At 42.5% G+C, this 26,282-nt stretch overlaps 1 protein-coding gene across 3 annotated transcripts in view; it reads left to right on the forward strand.

The window, feature by feature from the left end:
- The window catches only part of ATL1 (atlastin GTPase 1), a 311,830-nt gene that overhangs the window by 267,890 nt on the left and 17,658 nt on the right, over nucleotides 1-26,282 (forward strand). The window contains exons 12-13 of one of the 3 annotated variants that reach the window (XM_086937300.1): nucleotides 14,159-14,590; nucleotides 21,744-21,758. In XM_086937300.1, the coding sequence (XP_086793426.1) occupies nucleotides 14,159-14,590; nucleotides 21,744-21,758 (447 nt within the window). Of the gene's footprint in view, nucleotides 1-14,158; nucleotides 14,607-21,743; nucleotides 21,759-26,282 lie in introns of all 3 variants that reach the window. The other 2 variants (XM_086937304.1, XM_086937301.1) reach the window with 2 other exon arrangements.

Genomic DNA, 26,282 nt, shown 5'->3' on the forward strand with positions numbered 1-26,282 from the left:
ACACACATACACACATGCGCACACATACATACACACATACACACACTCGCATACACACGCACACTCTCTCACCTCTGTATTTATTTAATTTATATCTGTAGTGCTCGCTTGTAGCCAAAGGTATCCCCTGTAGAGCTGGGTCATTAACAGTCTTAGTACATTCTACTACCAAGACAGTAATAAACAAGATATGAACAGTGTAATTGAGTTCCTCCAATGTATAACTACTGCAGAGCTGCCAGCCGCGGTATCTCAAACGTTTTAGGGCCCTGACCTCTATAGCGAGTGAGCAGTGGTTCCTGTGGCACGTCGACAGGCAAAAAATTCAACCTCACAATATTTATAACAATAAAAAACAAGACTTATCTGAACACATCCAAATAACTTATAATGTATCCATACTAAATTCATAGACTGTCACTGGTAAGATGATATGTAATGTCACCAGTGATGTCACTTATGATGTTATTTGCCATATCAATTATGAGGCCTGAGCAGTAGTCCAAGTTTGTGGGGCATGGGGCGCTAGATATAGATTTTAGGTCTCGTGGCGATTTACAGCGCGAAGCGCTGTCCCACCAGAGACCTATTGTGAGCGACGCAGCTTTCCAGGAGACTGCACCTGGCAGCGCGCATTTCCTCTCTGAAAAGGCGATCGGAGCGGGCCACGCGCACGCGAACGCGCTCGCTGTGGCCAGCTGCTGTCTCCTGGAAAGCAGAGACACAGCCACACCTCCCACTGCTTACGCATGCGCGCACACACAGAGACACACACACGAGTGCACCTACATACACGCACACACACATACAGAGCCGCCGGCCCCCCTGCACACACACACGAGCGCACCTACACACACGCACACACACATACAGAGACCCCGGCCCCCGCCGCACACATACACACACGCGCACATACACACACACAAGCGCACCCCCCTACAATTAAGCACCACTTACCGCCATTCTGGACTTCTGCAGCCTCCGCGGGGCTCTCCCTCGGGCATGGGAGCCCCGCGTCACCAGCACTGCTTCTCTCCGTGGGCACGTGCGCGGGCTTCCGAAGACGGAAGTCCCGCCCCACGGAAGGTTTCGGTTTCGCTCAAGTCTTGTTTTATAAGCTGCCTGCAGTCTCCACATACGAACTCATGATGAAAGGCTCAGGTCTGGCCTTTCCACAGACACGTGTGGTTGGAAGAATGGGGCATTCAGTTTGAATCTAGTAAGTGCCCAAAAATTAATTGCCAAATTTTTCCATTAAAAAAATTGCAATTTTTCACGATTAATGCTCACCTGTGTGTATGTGCGCTTTGAGGCTGAGACTCCCTCTGCTGGCCTTTTGGAAGACAGGTAGTTGGCTATCAATGGTTTTCTTCCTTCTGCATGAGCTTATACAATTGTCTGTGTTCAATTTTAACTTTTTCAAATGTCAGTTGTTTTTAAATAGCTTGTGACCTTGTTATTCTGAGAACCGCACTTTGACATGAGCCCATATAATTGTATGTGCTCCTTTTATAACCCTTCTAAATCACCAGTTGTTTTTCTCACTCACTCTCTGGGTTGACCAATACAAGATGGCGCCCACTTTCGGAATCACCGGACTAGTCCACTCTCACTTTCTATCACCACAATCACGGACTACTTTAGGCGCCGCAGCATGCAGACACTCAGCACTAGGCCATTGAGCCTCCAGACGGGACCCCATTTTGGCCCCACTACGAGCATATTACGGTAAGCCTTGACTTGATGCACCACCCTGACTCCCACGAGGGACGGTTTCAGTCCAATATGCCTTATGTGTGCCCTCCATATTCCTTCCTTGCAGGCTCGCACGGAAAAGGCCCACGCTATTGAGCGCCCTGCGGAGATAACAAGCCGCAATTCACGGTAATTACCTGCCTGCACTCGCCGCCTTCACCTTCACCCTTATTCACTTCCAACCTTCAATCGCTCGTGTTTTTTTCACAGGTTAAACTTCAATCGAAGTTTCCCGTCAAGCCCACGCTAGAGACGCTAGGCTGTAACGGTAATATTCTGTTCCTTCACTGCACTTAACTCGCCACCTCCGCTTCACCCAGTAGGTCCTAACCTCTGACCAAACCACTTTTTTCCAGGCCTAAATTGAACCGACCCAACTGGGTAGATACCAATATTCTTCCTGACGCCGCGCACCAAACTGCAAGGCGAAAACGGTAAACCCGGTAACCCTATTCCAATTTTATTCATTCAAACCTGTTATTCGCAAAGTGTATGTTAAAATTACCTTCTTATAGGCATCGGCTACTTCGGAACCTGAATGCCCATTGAAGTGTTTTCTGCCACGTCCAGCCCACCGTGCCTCGCTCGTGGTAATCAGAAATTCGAAATTCTTATTTTAAGGTTAAACTCACAACCTTGTCGACCCTCTGGCCAACACTCCCCCACCTTGTCAATTTTTCGCACCAAACACCAGATATCACGTCACCGAGCACTACCTTTAACGAGCAAAAGCGGTATGTCCTACTCGGTCATTTTCACACTCCAAATACGAGCACATATCCATCCGTGCCCTTTGGAACAAGCAACTGCATGTGCACGTGTTGCACCCTGCATGAAAAGAGTGGCTACTGACTAGCTGTGTAACGAATTGATGTTAGAATTTTCATTTCCCTTTTTCCTCCCTGTTTAAACCCTACAGGCTCACTCGACTAATCAGGCAAAGCTCATTTTGGTCCTGAAGATGATCCCACTATTTTTGGAGATAGGGATCGAAACGTTCGTCGACTGTTTTGCAGTACTGCTCGTTTTATGATTTGCAATTTTCACGGCAGTTACTGTGGGTTTTGTGCTTATTTAAAAATTGTTTGCATTGTATTATAAGCCACCCTGCTCTCCTTGTTTGCCTGTTAATTCTTTCTCTTTTTCCCCTGTATTGTCTGCCTCTGACTAGGTACAGGCTTGTGCCCAGTTACTCATGTGCGACTTGTTTCGCCCTATTCTGTTTATACTTAAAAATTGTTTTCCAAAATAAACGCTTCTAGGTCCGGCTGGACACTGAAGAAGGAAAAACACAGCCTTTATCTCGAGCCTGTGCAAATTATTTCTTTAAATATCACTTAAACCTAGGACCTTTGTAAAATAAAAATACTTTGGCCTTTTGGAAGACAGCCTGGGATCATTAGTACGGTAATGTGATCGAAAAGAAGTCTGATAGAATTAACCTGATTTTAGGCCGGTATCTAAAACGCAGCCCCAACCTTGCCACGCTTAATGTTGCTGAATCTGTGGCCTAGCAGCACTTTGGTCATTGGCCTTTCTTTTATTTTTCTATCTCAAGAGCGAGAAGGCTAATTTTGCCGGTCTGGTAAATCAGGTCGTTACCCTGGGCTGCTGATTGGTTTGATGAATTGTGCAGGCAAGCCTTGCGGGAGCCCCTCCTCTTCTCAGCATGTGTGTGTCGCCTTCTGCCTTCTGCCTCTCTAAGTGCATCCTTAAGCTAAGCCCCCTTTTCGTGCAGTGATGGGATTTCCGTCTGTCGGTTGTGTTGATAGTGTTGTTTGGTTAATGCAGATTCATGTTGGTTAATGTTTAAGAAAAGTGAGTTTGATCCTAGTAAAGATGTTTGTAGGGTGTTATGTAGGGAGTCGTTGAGCTGGGTCATCTGCGGTCCTTTGTCCGGCGTACGCAGATTGTGTGCTGAGATGTGTTCGAGCTAACTTCATCTGACCAGTTCTAGGATGCATGTTGGTGATGCTGTGGAAGGGATCTGTTGAGATGGCATTTATTTTGCAAATTCGGTCTTCTCTTTTTGGCTTGACCCCTTAACGTCCTTCAGAATTCCCCCGTTTCCATCGGCAGGCACAGATTCACTACCATAACCTCCCAAGCGTGGACATTTCTCTGGGCCGACTAACCCCTAGGATTGCCTTTGATAAATGTGTCCTATCAACCTTTGACAGGGGTCTGGCCACGGCCGACATCCGTTTCTACTACTGGGCAGTGCACACCATAGTGGTGAATGGCTGGGTGTGTGGGGTGGGCGGTCCCTCATGTCAGAGGGAGGTATCACTACTGGGCTTTAACAACCTCATGGGATGCAATACGCACTGTTCCCAGGACACTCCCAGAGATCAACAGAGCGGTCTTTCGACCTGGCGAGTCACCCTGCTGTGGACGGGATTGGTAAGCAAAAGTGATGCTGGGTGGGTGTCCAGGAAGCTGGCATTAGCAGTGCACCTTGGAGCATTCAAGGATGGGTCAATATTGGCAAATCAATCTTGAGCGACATCTGAGAGGGTGGCTATTTGAAATCCTACCAGGACCGCCAGAGTTCTCCCTTAACAAATGCCAATTTTTCCACTGCCTCCAACTCTAGCCTGCACTCTCTGATCACCAGGCAAGGCCATACCGGGCATCAGACGTTTCCCTCTGAGGTTTGGGGGCTTCCGGTTGCCTGCTAAATGTATTATAAAGCCGACAGCTGATAAACCATTTGCTATTGCGCAGCTCGCTATGGCACCGGATTTTGCACATTACAAGAATGTGTTAGATTGTGGCCAGCGCCACACAAACGCGGCATGTCCATTCATCAGCCTCCTTGTACCTACTGGAACCTGTGAAAAGTAAAACTCACAAACTACGCAGTCTTCCCTGTACTTGTGAAAGGGCAATACGAATATTTATGCCAAAAATGTTCTGCTGCACACTTACACTGCAAGCTAGCGCCATCTAATACTTTTTAAAGAAATAAACTAAAAATAAATGTATCCATTCCAACTAGACTGACATCAGCGAGCCTTGGTCCCAACGCATTTCTTCGGAATGACCTCTTGCTTTCCAACGTGCTCAGAAATACTTTATGGCCTTTTATGCTTCCATAACCAGCAGACAGCTGCAATGATTCACTTTTAATAAACCGGTAACTTGAAGCGTCACCGAAGTAAAGAGAAGCTTTTTGTTGTGTTCCCGTTTCCGGTGAGGCTTGGAGCGAGCCGTGCCTGGTGCCTGCACCCCGCTGGCCCATCCCTTCAAATGTTCACCTGCTGTGAAAAGTCAAGTGCCTCCCATGCCCCACACCTCTGCCCGGCAGTATATTTGAACCCTGCCAGATGTCACTTACCCTATTCCATGACAGGTGTGGCTTTCCTGTCTCTTCTGTAGTTGTCTTTCGTGTCCCACCTGTGTCAGGGCTTGCCCTTTTACTCTCCGGGGATGGTACTACTGGATGCTGCCCCTTCCTACCAGGGGTGGCATTTTAGGCCCACCCTCTTGTTGCCTCCTTCTGTCGACAGAACTGCAGCATCCCTGAGCAGTAGCAGGCACCATTACAATATCAGGAGAACTTTTGGGCAGGATAGATGTACATAAAGCACAGACCTGCATTCCCTGTTAACTTGGCCTGGAGCTGGATGTGGGTGTAGACATTCAGCTGCTAGTGCACATTGTTTTACATCAGAACATTTTTAGACTTAACAGCAGCTACCATGCCATGTTAGAGAGCACTGGCTGCAAGGTGGCCCAGAGCTTCACAATCAGAGCGCTTTAAATCAGCATGCTTATAACAAGCAAGACTAGCACTCTATATTACTTCCAAGTTTGCTTAGCATAAGCAACAGCTAACCATTCACAAACAATGTTTATATACCAATTGCAAATTAAAAAAAATAATAATGCAAAGCATTGTCATTTACAATGCCAGTAACTCTAACTTTAATGCTGCGAGACCTATTGCATTGTAAATGCTTGTTATTATCAAGCCGCGAGTTCTGGTTTGTGTAGTGGACCATAACTGGTGAATTTCAGAGGGGTTTAGGTTTTACTTTGTAACCATGGCTTCATTTTAACTGTTTGTTTCACGGAAATGTTCGAGTTTTGTTTTTAAATTTTAATTAATGTATTATGAGCAAAAGTTTAAATGTTTTGAAAATGAAACTAATTGCTACCAAAGTGAAAGACACAATCCAAACGTACACCAGAATGAGGAGAAGGTATGAAAGCAGATTAAAATAGCATTTCATTATTCAGAAAAATATACTACCTTTACAATACATAAAAACTTTTTAAAAAGCTGAACATGTATTCAACAGATGTGACAGAGATCACAAACATTATAAAGCAAGCATTAGAAAAACCAATGGTCTAAGATTTTGTGAGGGGGTGAACGGTAATAGTTAAGGCTTTGCATGTGTTGCCACCAGTTATTCTGAAAAGAAAATACTACAATGAAGCCACATCCTGGCTGCAACAATAGGTCAGCTGGGAGTAGGAGCACTTTGCTAAGCATAATGCATTAATAGTAGTGTATTTTATCTTCAGAGAAGAGTGATGTGAAAAGAAGTTAGACTATGTTGTAAATGGTGAACTTACAAGGCATACGCACCAGAATATTGCATATTAGATACTTGTGACAGAGGGATAGTATTTTCATTATAACTTTAAGAAAGGGTATTTACTGTGTACATCTCTACTTTGTGATAAAAAAGCTGTAAAAGCAATAATTTGTGCAATGACAATTAGTTATTGGTACTGGTATGATTGACTAAGGCATTCACATTACTGGTGTGTTAAAACATAAATCAGCAATATAATAGCCAAAGACATTGCTGTTTTATCTGAATAGTTAATATACGAAAGGACATACATTTACTTTCAATTACAAGGTACACATCATGTTGCATTTGCAATTCTGCAAAAGGACTTCTTGATGCACCACACTAAAATCTAAGCAGGAGATAAATGGGACTATAAATCATTCAGTAAATGACATGACCCTGATGGAACCCATCCGAGCAATGGAAAACCATGAAAGAAAGATGGAAGCCAATGGAGGAAAATGGCTGCTCAAAAGTCCTCTCTGTCTCCGTACTTCATATTCTGCTATTTTGAAGAAGTGATGATATGAGGCCTCCTAGACAGCTGAAAAATAACATTCCAGCAATTTTCTTCCTACTATTTGCTAAGTTGCTGCCCTTTAGGAAATGAAAGCCTACCTCCATTGCTAAAGGCATTCGGGCAGTCAAGAATCCCCCTCTCGGGATGTTTTGACAACATTGGAATATCATTAAACTCACCTGTGCTCCATGATGAAATTTAACTTTCAAAAATAATGTCCACCTTTGCAGGTATGTTTTTAAACACCTTTCTTGGTGTATGTGACGTTTGCAATTAGACAAGGAAGGGATGGTGAGGGATTATAAAACACCATCCCATGTCCAAGGTAGGAGGGATAAACATGATCCCCTGCCTTGTCCAAGGCGAGGACGGTGCAAAAAAGACACCCGATTTCTGGGGAGGCATGGTGGTCAGAAAACGAATGCCCGTTGCGATTGTGCAAGGTAGGAGGATTTAAAATGCACCCCACTCCATAAATCATGTTTCATTTACTCCTTGCAGACATTTGTCAAAATGAATCATATCATCTTGGCACTTTGGCAGTTGTGTAGGTCCCTTGGCCTAGGACAAGGTGGGGGGGGGGGCACAAATGCATGCCCCTGGCCTTGGGCGAACAAAGCAAACACAAGGAAACAGAAGGGGTTGACGGATGACTGAGGATGGCCGGTGACTATCAAAAATGTCAGCTACCTCCATCTACCTTGGCCCATGCCATTCCGTAGGCCAACTAGGATCGGGGCAGGTGGCTACTGATTGGGTGCTCTGTTCGTACTAATGAAGAAGTCGCCAAGGTTACTACGCCTTATGGTGAGTTCCTCTTTAAGTAGCTACACCATAGAATGAAGCTATTAATGGGAGCATGTTTGTTCAGAAGACTCTTAATTCATTTGTGGTTTGCCTGATGACATACCAACCAACAGGCTGCAAACCCAGTTAAGGCAGGAGTGGGGCATACTCCAGGGTGGTGCTGGGAAGTTTGAAATAACTGTTTATATGTGTTTCAAAGTTGATGGTATATCACGAAACATGTTCTGTAATGTGTCACACTATACCTATTGAAGGGTTCAAAGCTGGCAGATTTATGCATAATAATTTGTCTTTCCCACTTTATTGCATATGTAATAAGATCAACACTTTCGTTGAGAACAATACATTTAACAATTGTACAATATCATTCAGCTTTATAGGAACACACTGTACCCAAAAGAAGGGTAGCATAATATAGTGCGTTAAGCCTCAGTGACTCTCTAAAACCCTAATTTAGCAATTTCCTCTGCTAAGTACACTATTGTCCTAGTGATACAATGTTACAACAAATAGCCCAAGCACAAGATATTGCAGCTACCTCTAATGCAATCTCTTTAGAATCTTGAGAATGGCTTGGGCAATCAGGATGCTTAGGATAGTGACACTGTCAATTGTTCTTTGTTGAATGCAGAATGTTTGCAAATAACAATTCAAACTGGATCAAAAAAGGTGTGCTTCAATTCACATTTATTGTACCCAGATGGAGCAGCCTCCGAATCTGTGTCTACAGGATACAGAAATAGTTTTTGCTTCTCAATATTTCTGATGGATACCGCAGGCTCCGCACCTATAGACTGGATCCGGAGAATTCTCCAGCCATGCTCCAGCATGCCGGTAGGTGGCGCAGTGTGTCTCAGTGGTGACACCAAACTGCCTCAAAATGATGCAGTGGAGCTGGGTATAAGTGCCACCCTTTCATGGTGATATCAGTTCCTTTCTTTCTGTGACCCTTGATCCGGATCCAGTGTTATGCTCCAACTTCATCTGTTTTTCAGATGACTAGATAACATTTTGCAGTATGTTAAGGAATGATGCCCCTGGCAAAAACAACAGGGTTCAAACCAATCTAAGACTGCAGAAATCTGATGTCAGTCATCAACACAAACTACGTGTGTCTCTGATTCTTGGGTTCTGGGCACGACTCAAAGTATGCAACAGATTTGGCCTCATGCACCTCAAGATCATTCAGGACCGAGCGGCAAAACTCTACATTGCTGAGCACAAGAAGAGGTCGCGCTCGAAGCATAAGTCCTGCCTCAAGTTCCTGGCCAAGGCGAGGTTCCGGTCTTGAGGCAGCACCTACGAGAAATGCGCTTCTAAAGCAAGGTCTTTTGGTGAATCAAAATCGAAGTCTAGACACAAGAGGACAAAGTTCAAAGGGACTCAACCGAATACCGCTGGTACTCAAAGTGTAATGAGAATGTGAGAGGGAATCATGATATAGATCGCACTCCCTAAATGTCCGGTTCTATCTCGCACTTGGTTCCAGTGTGCCCTAAAATACCAGGGCCATTATTGATTTTGAAACAAATAGCAGACTTCAGTGAGGGCATACTGCAGGTTTTTGATGCAATTTTGGTTCCCTCTGCTGCACATTCGGGCCCCACAGAGCCGCAAGGCTCTTCAGACAAACCTGCGCTCCTGGGTCTGTCCCCAACACCGTCTGTCCCGTGGGGCACAAAACTAATGTCTGTGATGACTCTAGTACTGATTTCCACTCCAATGCTAAGTTCCTTTCGATCCAGCACCGGTTCAAATTCCACCCACAACAATAGGTGAACTGATCCAGATTTCTAACACTGAACCAATGTTGGCCTGATCCAGGCCTATATCACATTATGAAAGCGCAACTAGTGGATATAGAGCCAGTTTCCAAATCAATAGTTTTGGCCCAAAACCAGTACCAACAGGGGACTTGGTTCTGATTTAGACGAAATGTAGGGGACAACCAATGTCCCGCAAGACGTTGATGAAGAAGAGGGCAGGTTGCGTCCCTTCATTATACTGAGAATTCATTATTTGTCGACTTACAAAACACCATTAGACTAGCTACATCTCCTGAAATTGAGCTACATTTTCCACCTGGCCACCAATGTAAGAAAGCACCTCGTTTGCAGTGGTGCTTTGTGAGGCAGCAGAAGTACTAGAATTTTAGTTGCCCACTTTGGAGAAAGGTATTGATTGATATTCTTCAACTAGGGCCAGCTTCATCTGAGCTAATAATGCCATTCTAATTATGCCCTTGCTGGTGCCCTTCTTGTTGAATGGTCGAAGCCTTGCTCATGCCTGCCAATCATTCGACCTGTGGCTAGACGGCATAGACTACTCCCTGATGACCCATACATCCTAACTAAGCACCCTACATGAAGAGCCTTATTGTTCAACTTCGACAAGTACATTTAATCCTAAGTCCTTTCTAACCAACCATCTGGATAGGGAATTGAAAAGAATTGATGCTTTCTGGAGAAAAAAAATTCCCTGCTAATACAGAAAAAAGCCAATGCTTAGAGACAATTTTAGTCTTCCCACCTTGTACTGCTGCAAACAACCCTGTCATTTCAAGGCCATGGACCAGGCACCAAACGAAACTGTTCAATCCAGCAGGTACATCTTCCACTTCTACTGATGTAGCTATCAAGCCACTTTAATTTGCCCTCTCATGCTCATAGCTGACCAGTTGGAAGCTGATTATATCAATTCCTCACTGGTTCGAGATCCATAACATCAGACCAGTGAATCATATTGTTCAAAGGGCCTATGCCCTGTCCTTCATTTCTTCCCCACCCCACCTATCTCCTGCACCGAAGCAACTCTATAATTCTAATGCACTACATCTACCTTTTGTTGTCCAATGATGCCATTAAATGGGCGCCATACTCGGAGAGGGGGGGAGGATGCTACGCATGTTAAATCTCTCATTCCTAAGAAGGGCTGAGGACTCAGACCTATTTTGGACTTTTGGAACACTGCCAAATAAAGGTCTTTATGAGGGAGGAGAGATTCAAAATGTTCACTTTAGCCAGATCTTGCCAGCTCTGGCTCATGTGTTCTTGGACCTGCATGGTGCATATTTCCATATCTCGAAAAATGGGCTTCTGTTCCTGTGAGAAGAAAAGAAAGAATCTGAACAGGTTGTGTGTGACCAAAGCGAGGTCATGGAGACAGTCAACAAGACTGTTTCATGTTTCCCTCACACATCCCCAATGCTAGAAGTCCATCTACAAAGTCAATGTACACATGGTGGTGAAACATTGACCTCTTAGAGGCCAAACATTCAGAGGTTCTTTTGTTCTTTCCTTTGCCTAGCAATGCTTTGTGGAAGACACAGTAAAAGATTGTTTGTCAGCGCTTTTGGCCTTTCAGTGTTTACCTGGCCAAGTATCTTTGTTTAAATCATCAGTTGGTATGAGTTGATAGTTCTCATGTGCACGCCCTTTGTGTCTATGCACAACTGTTCTCCAAGGCTCTAAACTTCGAAGATAGTCTTGCTAATTGCCAATACATCAGCATGCCGCGTGAGCAAACTGCATGCCTTTTGCTCGTACTGCCCTATACCAACTTCTTTCCGGACAAACTGATGAACAGGGTTGCTTTCCTGCTGAATGTTGCGACACCCTTCAATGTTGGCCAACCGATTAGTCTGCAAGCATTTTTAGCGCAGTCTTACCCCAGAGAGGAAGAGGAGAGGCGCCATTCTTCACCATAAGAGGGCCATGAGCTTTTATGCTGACCACACAAAAAGTAATTGTGCGAATGATCAGCCCTTTGTGCATTTTTCTGAGACAAAGAAAAGACAACCCTCTAGATAGTCCTCTGTAACTGCGACACGCTTGCCAAGAAGCATCCCCCTGAGAGCCAGTTGGGTCTTTCCACCAGGGCCAAAGTCGCTACAATGGCTTTGATGCGCAGGGTGCCTGTTATAGACATCCGTCAGGCTGCAGCATAGGCGTCAGTACTTACGTTCATGAAACACTACTTTCTTGTCAACCAGGTTCACAGAGCAGCCGCTTTCCCTGCTCGGTCCTGGAAAACTTCCTAATCTGACTCCACTCCTCAGACCTGCCACCTTTGTTTCCAAGCAAGATTACGGCAAGTAAACATATCTGAAATTTATCAAGTAAAAATCCTATTGCAACAATAGGGAGTATGATTGAAATTTTACATCTGTACTATTTGTTTTCTCTATCTCGCACTTGGTTCCAATGTGCCCTACATTTCCAGGGCCATTGTTGATTTTGAAACACATAGCAGACTTCAGTGAGGGCATACTGCAGGTTTTTGATGCAATTTTGGTTCCCTCTGCTGCACATTCGGGACCCACAGATCTGCAAGGCTCTTCAGACAAACCTGCGCTCCTGGTTCTGTCCCCAACCATGTCTGTCCCGTGGGGCACAAAACTAATGTCTGCGATGACTCTAGTACTGATTTCCACTCCAATGCTAAGTTCCTTTCAATCCAGCACCGGCTCAAATTCCACCCACATCAATAGGTGAACTGATCACGATTTCTGACACTGAACCAATGTTGGCCTGATCCAGGCCTATATCACATTATGAAAGTGCAACTAGTGAATATAGAGCCAGTTTCCAAATCAATAGTGTTGGCCCAAAACCAGTACCAACAGAGGACTTAGGCCATGTTGGTTCTGATTTAGACGAAATGTAGGGGACAACCAATGTCCCGCAAGACGTTGATGAAGAAGAGGGCAGGTTGTGTCCCTTCATTATACTGAGAATTCATTATTTGTCGACTTACAAAACACCATTAGACTAGCTACATCTCCTGAAATTGAGCTACATTTTCCACCTGGCCACCAATGTAAGAAAGCACCTCGTTTGCAGTGGTGCTTTGTGAGGCAGCAGAAGTACTAGAATGTTGGTTGCACACTTTGGAGAAATGTATTTTCTGTTTGAAAATCTATTCCAGCTGGGCTTAATGCAGTAGTAGTGAGAACCTTAAATCAACGAAAAAAGATTAAACACCATAGGAGATGCATTTTATTTTTTATTTTATTAGGCTTTGAGATCATCATGGGTAACCAATGATTGCCAGAAGGTGTAGCATACCCTACGATTGCCGGTTTTGAAAGAATATAGCACTAAGAAAGCAACATCTGCTTTGCTCTTACTGAAATTCCATGCAGCTGGATTGTTTTGGTGCCAATGGAATGTTGTTTATTTTTTTTGCTGCACTTTATTTAAATACTGTGTATCATATTAAAGCACACTTGATATTGGGTGAAGCCATGGATACATAATTTGTTGAGTGTAGCGCATATGAAAACTAGTACCGATGAATTCACTTTTGAATGCAATTGATATATGTGTCAGTGAAATAAATTGAACATTGGTTCACTTCTCTACCAGCATCAGAGGCTCGTTCAGTGTGTCTGCAATTGGGAATTCGCAATATATACAGGTGCACTCACTAGAGAAAATGGACAACATATAACCAATTGATGAAAATCTTAATACATGATCAATTAAGAAACAGCTGCTATAAAATATTTGAATAAAACATTTCATTTATGTATATATAAGTTAAGAAATATACCTCACCAAAAAGAACCAAATGAAGCAAAAGTCCTTAAACATAAATCACACAACAACTAATGAATGCTCTCTGCTGGTAAGACCATTAGATGTAGACATTGAAGAAAACTTTCGCAAGAGCCAACACCTTCAAATACTGACAAACAATACCAACATGTCCTCCTACATTTATAACATTGTGGTCGTTCTTAAATTGTTGCTTTCTGAAAGTGATAATAAATCCCATAGCACTTTACTATTATACCAAATACAGCATAGCAGTTGAGGCCATTTTGAAGCTAAATCTATTGAGTGCTTCACATATATATACTATATAATGTGTGCTCCTAACATTCTATCATGATAAACTTAAATCTTTAAAAAATGACTTACACCTTACATACCTTTCAGAACAAGTGTGTTTTTCCCTCTGTTATGTTTCATCTCACACCTATTTGTTGATTATCCAGCATTTTCAGTGAAATGCACACATGCACAGTCTTAACATACGTTAATTTGTTTAGCAGTGTTAGATTTTGGTGTTTGTTTTCTTTTATATGAGACTAGTTTAGATAAAATACTACGTGCAAATGGATGATTGAACCTTTTTTAATTCGTACATCATTAAACTCTCAACACCCTTAAAGAGGTACACCCCTGTTAGGCAGTGATTCGTCAATTTTTAGCTTTCCAATTACCATGTAATATTATGGATGTCCCAATCAATATATGTTTTATCAATGTAATAAGAACTGCATGTGTCGGAATATTACAAAACATTCATTGCTAGCATGTGATTGGGAAATAGCTGGGATCAGACATGGAAAAAAATTGCAAAATAATTTGCATTGTTGGGGTATATGCAGATGCGAAACATTGAAAGTTATGCCCTTAAGTCATTATAATCATCTTTCATATGCCTTGTTAATTTCTTATTGTTTATAAAAATGCAGGTTTGTGGGGGTGATCGGCCATTTCTTGCACCCAGTGATCTTCAAAATAAGCACCTGGAGCTCAAAGAAGAGTCAGTTAAGCTGTTTCGCGGGGTAAAGAAAATGGGCGGGGAAGAGTTCAGTCGGCGGTACCTGCAGCAACTGGAGAATGAAATCGATGAGCTGTACGTGCAGTATATCAAGCACAATGACAGCAAGAACATATTCCATGCAGCACGCACTCCTGCCACTCTTTTTGTGGTCATTTTCATTACCTACGTGATTGCTGGTGTGACTGGATTTATTGGCTTGGACATCATAGCAAGTCTATGCAACATGATCATGGGATTGACCCTTATCACTCTATGCACCTGGGCATACATAAGATACTCTGGGGAATACAGAGAGCTCGGCGCAGTGATAGACCAAGTGGCGGCCGCTTTATGGGACCAGGTAGGATTTTTGGATTGTAATTAAAGCAAAATAAGCGTATTTTAAATTGTTTTTATAGCATATTCATATGACAAGCCAAATACAGCCACTTTCCACTAATCAGAAGGCAGGGAACTATTTAGCTGTTTATAGTTTCATAGAACACACAATTTTCCATTGATTCAGTTTCATATACTCATAAACATGATTGTTAAGGGATGACAATTTAAGCTATTTTGTTTTATTTAGGGGCAAAAAACACAAATATTTTTTAACCTGAGTCAGGTAGTACTTGTATGTAGCGGGGTTCCTCTTCCGACACATGCTAGGAAATGCACCATGGTTTGTGTGCATCCAAATGGTAGCGCACTTTCCAGAATACAAGTGTAACTATGTGATTCCACTGTCTGGTGAATGTGACCAGCCGCATATGTATAAAATAAATCTCATTTTAACAAAAGCTCATGCCCTCATCCAACTAACCACTAAGTCACATATAGGACAGGTGTGCCCCACCCTCCCATGTAGTTTGCACAACCATTGCTCCTAATTGCATTGATAGAGACAGAGGTTTCTGTGACTTAAGGGAGCATTTATTAATCAACTTAGAAGCAACCCATTAGCCAGATGTGTGCTACATTTATCTGCATATTTAGGATCGGGTTATGAGTTGGATAGTGTTTGAATATCCCCAATTTATGGAAGAAATGGTACAGCTAAAGGAGAGTTCATCCCATCACCAGACTTCCTTCATCCTGAAAACCTTAGATTGGAGAGGTTCCAACAAAGGACTCACTCTCCTGGAATCTGAGGTTTTTCAGGTACTACTCTACTCTAAATGAGAGTCTTTGCCCTCTGCGACCAGCAATGTGAATGAGAACTGTGCACTATTCTAATTAATAAGCAAAACCTCCATCTGCACAGCCTGCAGGCGCGCATAAGTGATTTGGCTAAGTACAGTAATTTTAATATGTTGACTCATCTGACATATTCCCTAAACTTCTAAAGAAACTGAAGGTGAAAATAAGGAAGGAAAAAGACTATTCCGTCAAACGGAAAAGTTGCAGAGTAGCAGGTGGTGACCCATTTCAGGTCTAGGCCTTGCATGACCAGGCCCATATTGGACTTGGCTATGCCCACCACAAGGCCTCTTTTAAACCAAGCCCCATCCTAGGTCCACACCCGTCTGAGATATCTGCTTCCCGCCCCCATTCTGAAGTATGCTCCTGCCGTCATTGAGAACTCTGCTTTGTTTTGCAAATATCCCAGCCTTATTTCATCGTTTTAGGGAGCCTGCACCCCTGACTAAAGATGCCACTGGAGGCCTTCTTCAGTAATAATACTTAGGGAGAGTTTACATTCTGGTTCAGCTTGGCTTTGTTGGGAAGTTGATTCAATTTTTGCAGGAAAAGCCCATAATTGGTCATTTGTGTAGTGTTCTTTAAAAAGAAAAATCATTTTATTAAACAATGCTGGTCAATAGATACAATCAAAAAACCTTTGGTATCATAATGTATGCATGGCAGTTACAAAGCGCTGATCACAGATTACCATGTCGTAAATACAATTAACATGGGCACTTTTACGGCACATCTGCAACGCACCAGTCAGTGCACACTCATCTAAGGAGTAGTCCAGCGGCTAGTCCCCTAGTGTACGGACTATGTTTCCTAATATCCCCTATATGTCTGCCAGGCACCCCACACCCTCTCCCACTTATTCAGGCAACCCCTACTCTGATATACTACTTCTTTATCTAGTGGACAACCATGATGTTTAGAGAAACATGTACATACTATACACTTTTGTGGCATCAGAGCAACAATAGAGATCAGACCTTGGGAAGTGAACATCCATATGGTGCTTTGCACCACCCTGCGGTACATTAGTTCAGAGACTTATTTGAATATTTATTTAAGGAGTTTTATATAGTGTGAACATGACCCTTCTGGGTATCAGAGTGCTGTACAAATAGCAGAAATAAGTTTAAAAAAACAAGCAATAAACAGGTATAGATCTAGACAGCAAATGTACAAATAGCAAACGTTTAAACATATGAGGCAAAAAGGAGCAAGCAGAGAAAAGAATGTATATACAATGTAGCAAATGATTTAGTAGATTATTATTAGATTAAGGATCCAGAAATGTATACAGGAAAAAGTCACGCTGAGTGATTTCAGGTTTACTGTTGAGAGTATCTATTCAGCAATAGCAGTTTTACTTCTTTTTAGGTTGAGCCTGGGCAGCGCATGTGCTGCTCTGAGAGTCATGCAGTATTCAGTATATGGGCTATCAGGGACTTTGGAAATGCCCACCGCTTTTGATTGGTTAGTTTGGCTACTTTTTAAAATTTATTTTCTCTGGTTGGTTAATATTGTGCATCTGTCCTGCCTTTTGGTGATTGGTTCCCTCGTAGCGGCCATCACCAATTGATTATTTTGGTTGACCAGTTTTGGCCATCTCTTCACTCCTCACTCGTACACCCTCCTGTCACGCTCAAGTGCAGCGTCCATCCATGTGGTTATCTGGAGGGGGAACATTTAGGCCGATTTTTACAGAACATTGGCCTGCTGAAGAAGTCATGGGATTCCAAAGGTTAGATCAAGATCAAACAAGCATTTGCAATCCAATAGGCTTCCCATTCCTGAAAGTTTGAACTAATAGCTCAAACTTTCAATAATGCAAGACCTATGGAATTGCAAAAACTAGATTGAAGAAAGTAGTTGAGCAGTTAGATCTGGTTTCTGGAGGTATTGCATTCCATATTCCTGGGGCAAGACCCAAAAAGGAGCGGCTATAAGTTTTCTTTTTGTTGAACTTCTGTAGCTTCTACAATAGAGAGTTAGAATTTCTGTTGGTGTTTTGACAGCAGATAAAATTATTAATCCGCACATTTCTCCAGTTACAGTAGTGCTAGCCAAAGCCTGGTGGCAAGAATAAATGTAGGACCCACTATGATCCTAAATCAAACACCTCAACTCCACATTTGTAGAAGCTGAGTACAGGCATGTCCTGCCCCTCCAATCTATGATGTCATTACACAACTAAGCCCATTGTAAACACCAGCTGACTTTTATGTCTTTAAGAGTTTATCAAAAAGACATCCTATTGAAATAGGTGGATCCAAGTTTCACTAAATATGCATAAGACTCAGGATGTCATGAAAGTCATCTGACATTTATGATTACCTTTGAACAAATAAATTGCTCAGAACATCTCAGAATAATGAATTATTCGATACAGCCCTCCACAAGGTCCATCAAGCAAGATCTCTTGTAGCCATCCAGGAATGTGTTTTACACACCCCACATTTCCTTATTACCAGAAACAATTTCTCAGGGAAATCCTTGCCGTAAACTGTGCAAACAATGATGAGCCATTGATGCATTTGAGATGCGTTGGGCAGTTTAAGCAGGTGGCACAACGTAAACTCCTGAACGTAAACTCCTACAGTTCATATTAAATAAAAGCCTACAGCTATCATGGTTATAAACATATGCCATCTGCATACCATACAGCAAAACCAAACAAAAATCCTTGATTCACCTCACATATGCACTGTCTGAGCAAATGCACACATAACTTTGTTTGGTATGTGAAAGACCCTAACAGCAAGTTTCCATTTCTAATTAAATTGTGAGGCTCAGGTCATCAGGAAGAGGCGTGGCACAGTGGCCAGGGTGCCGGACTCCAAACCATGGGGTTCACAGTTTGATCGCTGGCGGAAGGTTAGACCAGCACTATGTGACTCTGGGCAATAGCTCGCTTAATCTTCCCGACGGCCCTCAAAGCCGGGAAAACACTTCAGGGGTAGCTGTGCGCTTTACAAATTCAAGGTTACTGATGTGCCCCTCCACGTACCAGGACGGGTCACCTCTCCGGAAGTAGCTGTGCTCTTTACAAATTCTGTTATTTTATTTCATGTATAAATGCTTAAGAGGACTGTTAACCTTGAACCACACTCTGCAGAGCTATGCTGTAGTAGCTGTTAAGCTCAAATATGTTCAGGCAAAAATTAAACTAAGATAAGTATTTCTGTATGTCTAATTTGTACATTTAACAGACCTATTTCATAACTGATCTGATTATGGAGTAGGTACTTAGGGGGTTCTGGGGCACTAAGAAGGAACTCCCTCCCTGCAGTACTTTCCACTAGAGGGATATTTTCTAATTTTTTTCTGAGCTGGTGAATTCATGTCCTTCTATAAATGTTCCTGTTGCGATCTCTGACTTAAGACGACAACCGGTGCCAGAGCGATCTGTGTGTTTGTTTTATAATGTATTTGTTTCACTATAGCGTGACTTATATTTTTGCAGGAGATCAGTACAGTGCATTTCACATGGTCATTACAAAAACATATTGCAAACATCATACTGTTCATTTATTGTCAATGGGCACTTGTGAGGGTAAAATGAATGCATCCAGAGAAGGGATAGCGGTTGGTGGGTCTGGACGGATAATGGTGTTAGAGGTAGGTTGTCTAAGCAGTGTGCTGGAGGGACTTCATAAAGAAGGGATTTAATTTATGAACTTGTGCGTAGGTCAAAGTGAAAGGAAGGACCCTAGTAGGACTTGCATTATGCACCAGGTTGGTGAGTTGTTTTTGCTGGCCTGGTCATTGTAAAGCATACCAAGAGAATGAACTATTTGCCATGGTGTAAAGTGGGCCACATAATTTCAGTTTAAAATCTAAGGAGACATTTGTGAGTTTGTAGGGAGTTTCTGCAGCTCTGGAAGAGATGTGACCAAATCCTTTGTTCCTGATGATTGATCGCCTTCTGTATTTAGTAAGTCCTTCAGAGGTGTCAGTGAGAATATCCATAGGGTGGGGAGATGAGATGTCTAACGTGGCTAGGTCTAGAACTTTGATAACTGATCTGAATGTTTTTTGGAAAATAAATCTTTGATCCATAACTTGGATAACTAGGATGTGACAGTTAAGGTTAAATGTGACTGCATATTGGGTGGAGCCTACAAATGTGGTTTCTCTGACTATTGGCACATGGTATTTATGTGTAGGTAGGGAGGTTTGCAGTTCTGCTACAGAGATGTTGTTGCTCCATCAATGATGATTTATTTTGTATTGTATTGCGATGTTCTAAGTAGTTTCTCAGTGTTGTTAAGGCAAGAACCGGTATAGATCAATTCCATTTACCTAAGGGCCTACATCAAGTCAGTGTCTAGACTACACACTTTTCTAACAGGACTGGTTCGTTCTCTCAGTGTACTAAGGTAGAAGCCCTAAAATCTGAGCTAAAGTGATCTCTTGCACACAAGCTGCCCATAAAGTCAATAAAGGTAGCATTGGGGGGACAAATTTAGCTACTTTGACATCCGATTCCTAGGCAGAAGCTGGATGTCATAAACAGAAGCATTAAGCCATGGGTGTAAAATAACCGGGAGTTGGATGCTCCAGATGTTGTCATCTAAATCATCCTGTAGCAGCAGAATGATCTAGATTTGATGGAAAGTCTTTTCTCCTTTTTGAGATCAGAAAAAGGGAAATTTGATGACGTTGGTAAAGGTAGCTGAATAAGTGCCTGAGAAGTACTGAAGGCCTTATCTATGACCCTTACATTTTGCGACTCGTAAATTGCGTTGCTTTATAATTTACAACAGTGTCTCAGACACTGTTAGCGATTCCTAATGGGGTCGCAAATTGCCTGCCTCGATAATATTCATGAAGCAGGTGCAATTTGCAACCGCATTAGGAATGGCTAGCACTCCCAGGGATGGTGGCCTGCTGGGGTCTGTGACTGCTTTTAAATAAAGCAGTTTTTTTTAATACAGCCCCTTTTCCTTGAAGGAAAACGGGATGCATTTAAAAAAGAAAAATTAAACATTTCTGTTTAATTTTTTCAGGGTAAGCAGTGGTCCAAAGGACCGATGCCTGCTCTTAAAAAATATTTTTGCATCCATTTACTAAGGGTAAGGGGTCCCCTGGGGACCTCTTCCCGTTTGCGAGTGGTAAACTGCGAGTGTTTTGCGGCCGCAAATTTGGTTGCAAAACAATGGTACATTCCGTTGTGACTCGCTATTAGGAAGGGACGCCCCTTCCTAACAGCGCGAGTCACAAATGCTATTTTGTGAGTCACCGACTTGCAAAATAGCATTTGTACATGCCAGGATCCTTTTGCAGGCGTGACCGTAAAAAATAGTCGTACATCTGGCCCCGAGAATGGAGAAGTGCAGCCAAAGGTGGTGGGCTTAATGATGAGGTGGTTCAGTCTGAAGGGGAGGAGAATCACTTGTTGAAATTCAATACAATACGCAAATTGTTAAAGTAATTAGGTTTGGCTTTTGCATAGTAATAATAATAATACAGTATTTGTAAAGCGCAAACAATTACCCCTAAGGGTGTCAAGGCGCTGGGGGCCGTCCGTAAGTTTAAGCGATCTATTGCCCAGAGTCACATGTTGATGGGCTAACCTGCCAACGGCGCAGGGGATCGAACTGTGAGCCCCGTGCTCCAGAGTCAGCTGCCCGGGCGCCAAACCTTTTCCACATAGTACATGCATAGAGACACACATCTTTTCAGCACTACATGTGGCCCCACACAAGGCATGTTAACAGATGACCACATCTAAGAATACTTATATTCACAAGTCTAACTGTTGGACAGACAATTGTGCACATAGGCCAACGGAGCCACAGGCCAGCAGACCAACCATGTGAGGGTGGAGGACCAATGTGATGTTCTTTGGGAGCACAGGGTGATGTACATGGTAATACTAATCATGGCTTCCTTGCGCACTGGTGCTTGGGCTCACAACGATTGATCTAGGATCAATGTATTTTCCTAAAATTTGTTGGACACACTGTCACTAAATGTGAAGGTTTGAGGGCATAAAAGCGTATAAGCAGTTGCAATCTCAGAGGCCCATCCGTGTATTCTGCAGAGCTCTGTTGTTCAAGTTCAGACCACGCTTGTCAGAGGTCTGTGTTTCGGTCATTTCAGGTTTCAGTTTATGCCGTTTGGGGCAGATACAATTAACCACACTACAAAATCCAAATGCATTCATACATTCGCCTGTTCCTTAAAACAGTCAAAGTTTTTTATTTTTTTCTAAATTGCCTACTGAATGAACGCATATATATTTTTGTCTAACATTGCCTACAAAGAGTAACGCATAGATGCCATTTGTTTTCTTCTTTTAACTGGCCTTACCATAGGGAAGCACTAATGAGGTAAGTTAGTTTATTTTCATGCACAAACACCTTTTGATCAATGTGACAGCTTGTGTTACCAGTTTATTAGAAAAGCTTTTAAAATGAAAAATATCTGTTGTACTATTGAGTTTCATTGCATTAATAATTTCATTAAAAAGAGTATACAATGCACATTGAGTTTCCTTTTGGTTGGCCACTCATAACCATGGCTTTGTTTTGATTTGTGATGCACAGCTTTAATAACTCCCTGCTAACATCTTCAGACTTTTATACTTTCGCAGTTTATCAAGAGCTTCAAAATACCTAATAATTTTTATATTTTTGTGAAACCTTTCTAAAAACATATTGACAGTTAGACCATTGTCTTTACATCTGTTACTATAGATTTTGATAAAAAACATCCGTTGAAGAGCATCAAACAACTGGTTAGTTCTATTCTATTTTTTATAGAAAATATATCAAAACATTTGATTGATGCAATCACAACGAAGCAATATAAATATCTAGAAAACAACTTAAGATAAATATCACAAATATTGCACAGTAAATTATACCTAGGTTATAATCTTCAAGTGAAATTCATTGATCATAAAAGGAAACAAGTAAAATATTAATAACACTTGACAACAATATCCCTTCATAGCTCCAATTCTTAACCAGGTGTGAGGTTAAAAAAACCCTTCCTAACTGACGCCCAGATTTTCATCAGCTTGCTGTGCCTAAGGTCATTTTATACGACGTCCAATTCCAGCCCACAAAGAAATACAAATTCCTGCCACCAGGATAAGGGATCCAGGTCCTCCTTCTGAAACAAAGCACAAGCAATCGACAACCTTACTTTTCATATAGAAAAAAAGAACCCCCCCCTACATCAGATGCAACACTATGTGAGCAGCCTAATATAATGTAGGGTCAGGCTGGGCATATGTTTGCGAAAATGGATTCATTTGATCAAAAACGTGTATGGGTTAATAATATCACAGGTCGCAAAAATATGTTCTGTGCTGCTTGCAACAAGGAAAATGATTCGATGTTTCCCTTAGACCCCCATTTATGTCTTTTTTGTTGTGCATAGTATAGATCATAGAAGATCATAGGAGATTTTTTTTAAATAAAATGGGTCTTGAGCCAAGAGACATTAAAGATACTCTGAGCAAGCTGGTTGGTACTCATTATTTCGGTGACAGAGATTCAAGAGTGAAGATTATGTGACCAACTAGCAGACAGAGCCTCAAATGTATTTCTTGTAACCCTCTGGCTCACCAGAATGAGATAAAAAGTGTGGGGCAGATTTACAAGCCCCTTACGACACTTTTACGCTGCCGTTGCGTCACTTTTGTGATGCAGCGGGGGCGTAAACCATGCACCACGTTGCGTCTTATTTACGTGACGCATCTAGACAGATGCTTCATGTTGTAAAGCACTTCACCACATGAAACCTGCGTCAGGTTTCATGAGGGCGTTCCATCGCAGTGTGGGCGTTCCGTCGGAGGAAAGCGTCGGAAAAGTGACTTAGTCACTTTTCCGACGCTGCTGCATCAAAACCTTGCACCTGCTTGAAACAGGCATGACCCAGCATGTTAGAGATAGGCCGGGTTGACACAGTGTTGGCGTTGCGTCGCACCAGCGACATGATTCTCACACTGCACCAACTTTACACCTGCAGATACGTCACGCATCTGCCTATCCGTGCGCCACAGCGCGCCGCATTGTAATTGCGGCGCATTCATGGTGGCGCACGGGTAGTTTTGCGCGACACATCTTTCTTGGCGCATCCCTGCTGATTTGCAGGGATGCACCAGAAGTTGTAAATCTGCCCCTGTGTATGTATCCACGTTGCAATACTTTATTAAAACTATGTAGAAACTCATTTCTGGCCTAGTTGATCCCACAGGGGGAGTGACAGAAAAGAAATTCTCTTACTGCAAATAGCAAAAAATCCAATTTTGGGGATCTCATATTCATTACTTATCTCCATTACTTATCTACTGAAATGACAATAGATTTCCATTCCTGTGAAGCCAACTGAAATATAAGTTGCCTGGAAATGAAATTTCTCACAAGGATCAAGATAGCGTGGGGTAACTGAGCTGCTGCATGATTTCTTGGCTTGCAGAATGGAAATCTATGCACAGCGCTGTATCTGTCAATCTATATCTCAGTCACTTGAGTTGAGGGAATGATCTCTTAAATAGGTGAACGATATACCTTCTAGGATCATCCACCTCATTCTGTTCTGGAATCCCCAACATGTGAAAATTGTTTCACCTCATGCAATCTTCGATGTCTTCCATCTTTTGGGACATGTCCCACTATTAACCTTCTTACCCTCGTGTTCACCAATTTGACTTTTAATGGCTTTGGTTGACTCCACAAGACTATCAGAATGAGAATAAATATCATTCAGGCGGCCATATAGCATGTCCAAGTACTTAGACATGTTCCACAGTACCACCTGTGTCTTTAGGTGGGAAATCTTTAAAGTCAGAATCCTTTTTTTACACCCCCCCTGTGAACTTGAAGCAGAATGTAAATCGAAGAACGGGAGGGAGAAACTGTTGCTCCATATACAGACTTTCCAGGCTTAACTGCCAAGTTGGACTCTAAAGACCGTTCCACAAGGGGGTTAGTCCCACTTTTGGCCAGTCCTGGCTGAGATATTGATCGTACCTCTCGCTGGGTTTCTTCTGTAGAGGTTAACTGAACTCCCTCAGTATCCCAGAATAGCTCATCTTCGCAGATCTCGCCAATAGCACCCATAGGTTGATTTTCAGGGTTATTCCCCTTCTAGAATCCACTATTTCATGGTGAATGCAGGGGTTAGCCCTCTACCCTTTTCTATTAACTGCGAATAATGTATTTTAATTACTTCTTTTCGATCATGCTCAAAGTCTGAGCCTTAAGTAACTAGACTGCCAGTCTCAGAGAGGTCTGATAATGAGAAAAAAGCTTCCAGGGATTCTGGGTTCTCAGGAGTCTCAATTTTTCTGATAGTGTTGCCTGGGTCTCGTTCTGAGATATAGGTTTCCTTATGGAGTCTTCCTCTATGGTAACCAAAGGAGGCAGTCTGCTATTGAGATTTGTAATTATAGGTAAAGAAGGGCCAAGCCAGGAGCTGATTGGAGCATTTGAGCCCCTTCTTTTGACCCCAGGAATGTGCACCATAGTTTTCTTCACAGTAGTCTGTGGGGGGGTCATTATAAGAAATTGCATCTGAAGGACTTAATTGGGAGCCTATCTAAAGTACCTACATTACTGGTAACAAGACCATCCCAGAAGATCCAACTCCAGGGCCCCATATACAATAGTGCCTCCTTGCTAACCACTGTCTCCCCAGTTAGGCTTCCCTCGCAAGAAGTGGACATCTAAAGAGTTTGCTTGCCTCATTGTGCTCCATCCTGTACTCTTTTACGTTTTTGGTAATTTTTTTGGGTGCTTTTACTGAAGCAGCATTGAAGACTCTGCTGCTGCAAAATCCAGCCACTCGTCTGCTATCCCAGCTACTCTCGCTACCTTAAGATGCCATGCATGCCAATGAATGCCCCTTCCTGCAACATGGCCCCTGGCATTTTTGCCCTCACATTCACCAGGATTTTGGCGGGAGCAGGGGCAAGGATCAGTCCAATGAACAGTGAAGCTGGAAGCACCCCAAAGACCACTGCTGCTGAGCTGCTGGATAATGCTTGCGGAACTGACCCGACAGTTAAACAGCACACAAAACTGTAGGACGTTCTTCAAGCTGCTAACATTCGTGGACCCCCCATCAGCTAATCAGCCAGGCTGTATCCACAGTCTTCATCAATCCTCTTGGAAAAGGCAAAAACATGTGTCAACCCAGCGCCACCATGAAACCTCTCTCAACAATGGTTCAAATGATTACTTAATTTTGACAATTTCTCCCAAATTAGGGACTTCATTGCGGTTTTCTTTGTCGATTTAGTAGTTTTTGATTCAAAGAAACACAGCAGGTCAGCTCCTTAAATTCCATCTTTATTACAGGTTGTAGAATGTTCTTCCTTTGACTACAATTATTTCTGAACATGTTTACCTTCAATATGTCCAATTTTGTATTATTTTTACCCGGTAGACTAGAGCTCGTTATCTCTTTATGGAACAAATGTTTAAATTTTAAGCCTTCTGAAAACAGGGAAACTACTGCACCTCCAAACCATATATCACACTTTCTCATATCCCCAACAGCCCATCTGCACTTCTGTTTTTCTGCTTTCACATTGGAATTGACGAAACACTACTGCTCAGTTATCATAAAAGTGCACAGGTTTCATCAGTAATCCTAAAAGTACATGGGTTTAGTTTTCATTTATGATTTTTTTTTAATTATCTGCCTGGCATACTCGTATTAATTCAGCCAAAAGATATAGTTATAATTTTTGTTGGGTTAACCAGTAAAGTATTCTTATTACTGTAAAACACAAGAGCAGGCAGAAGATGTTGAAGACCTTTTCGTGCCTTTCCTATCAAATCGAAATAATGACGGTAGGCAATCAGAGAAATGAATTTGCTTCCTAACTTTGTCAGAAA

This window comes from Lissotriton vulgaris, chromosome 9 (genome assembly GCF_964263255.1).
Source record: "Lissotriton vulgaris chromosome 9, aLisVul1.2, whole genome shotgun sequence".
Lineage (NCBI taxonomy): Eukaryota > Metazoa > Chordata > Amphibia > Caudata > Salamandridae > Lissotriton > Lissotriton vulgaris.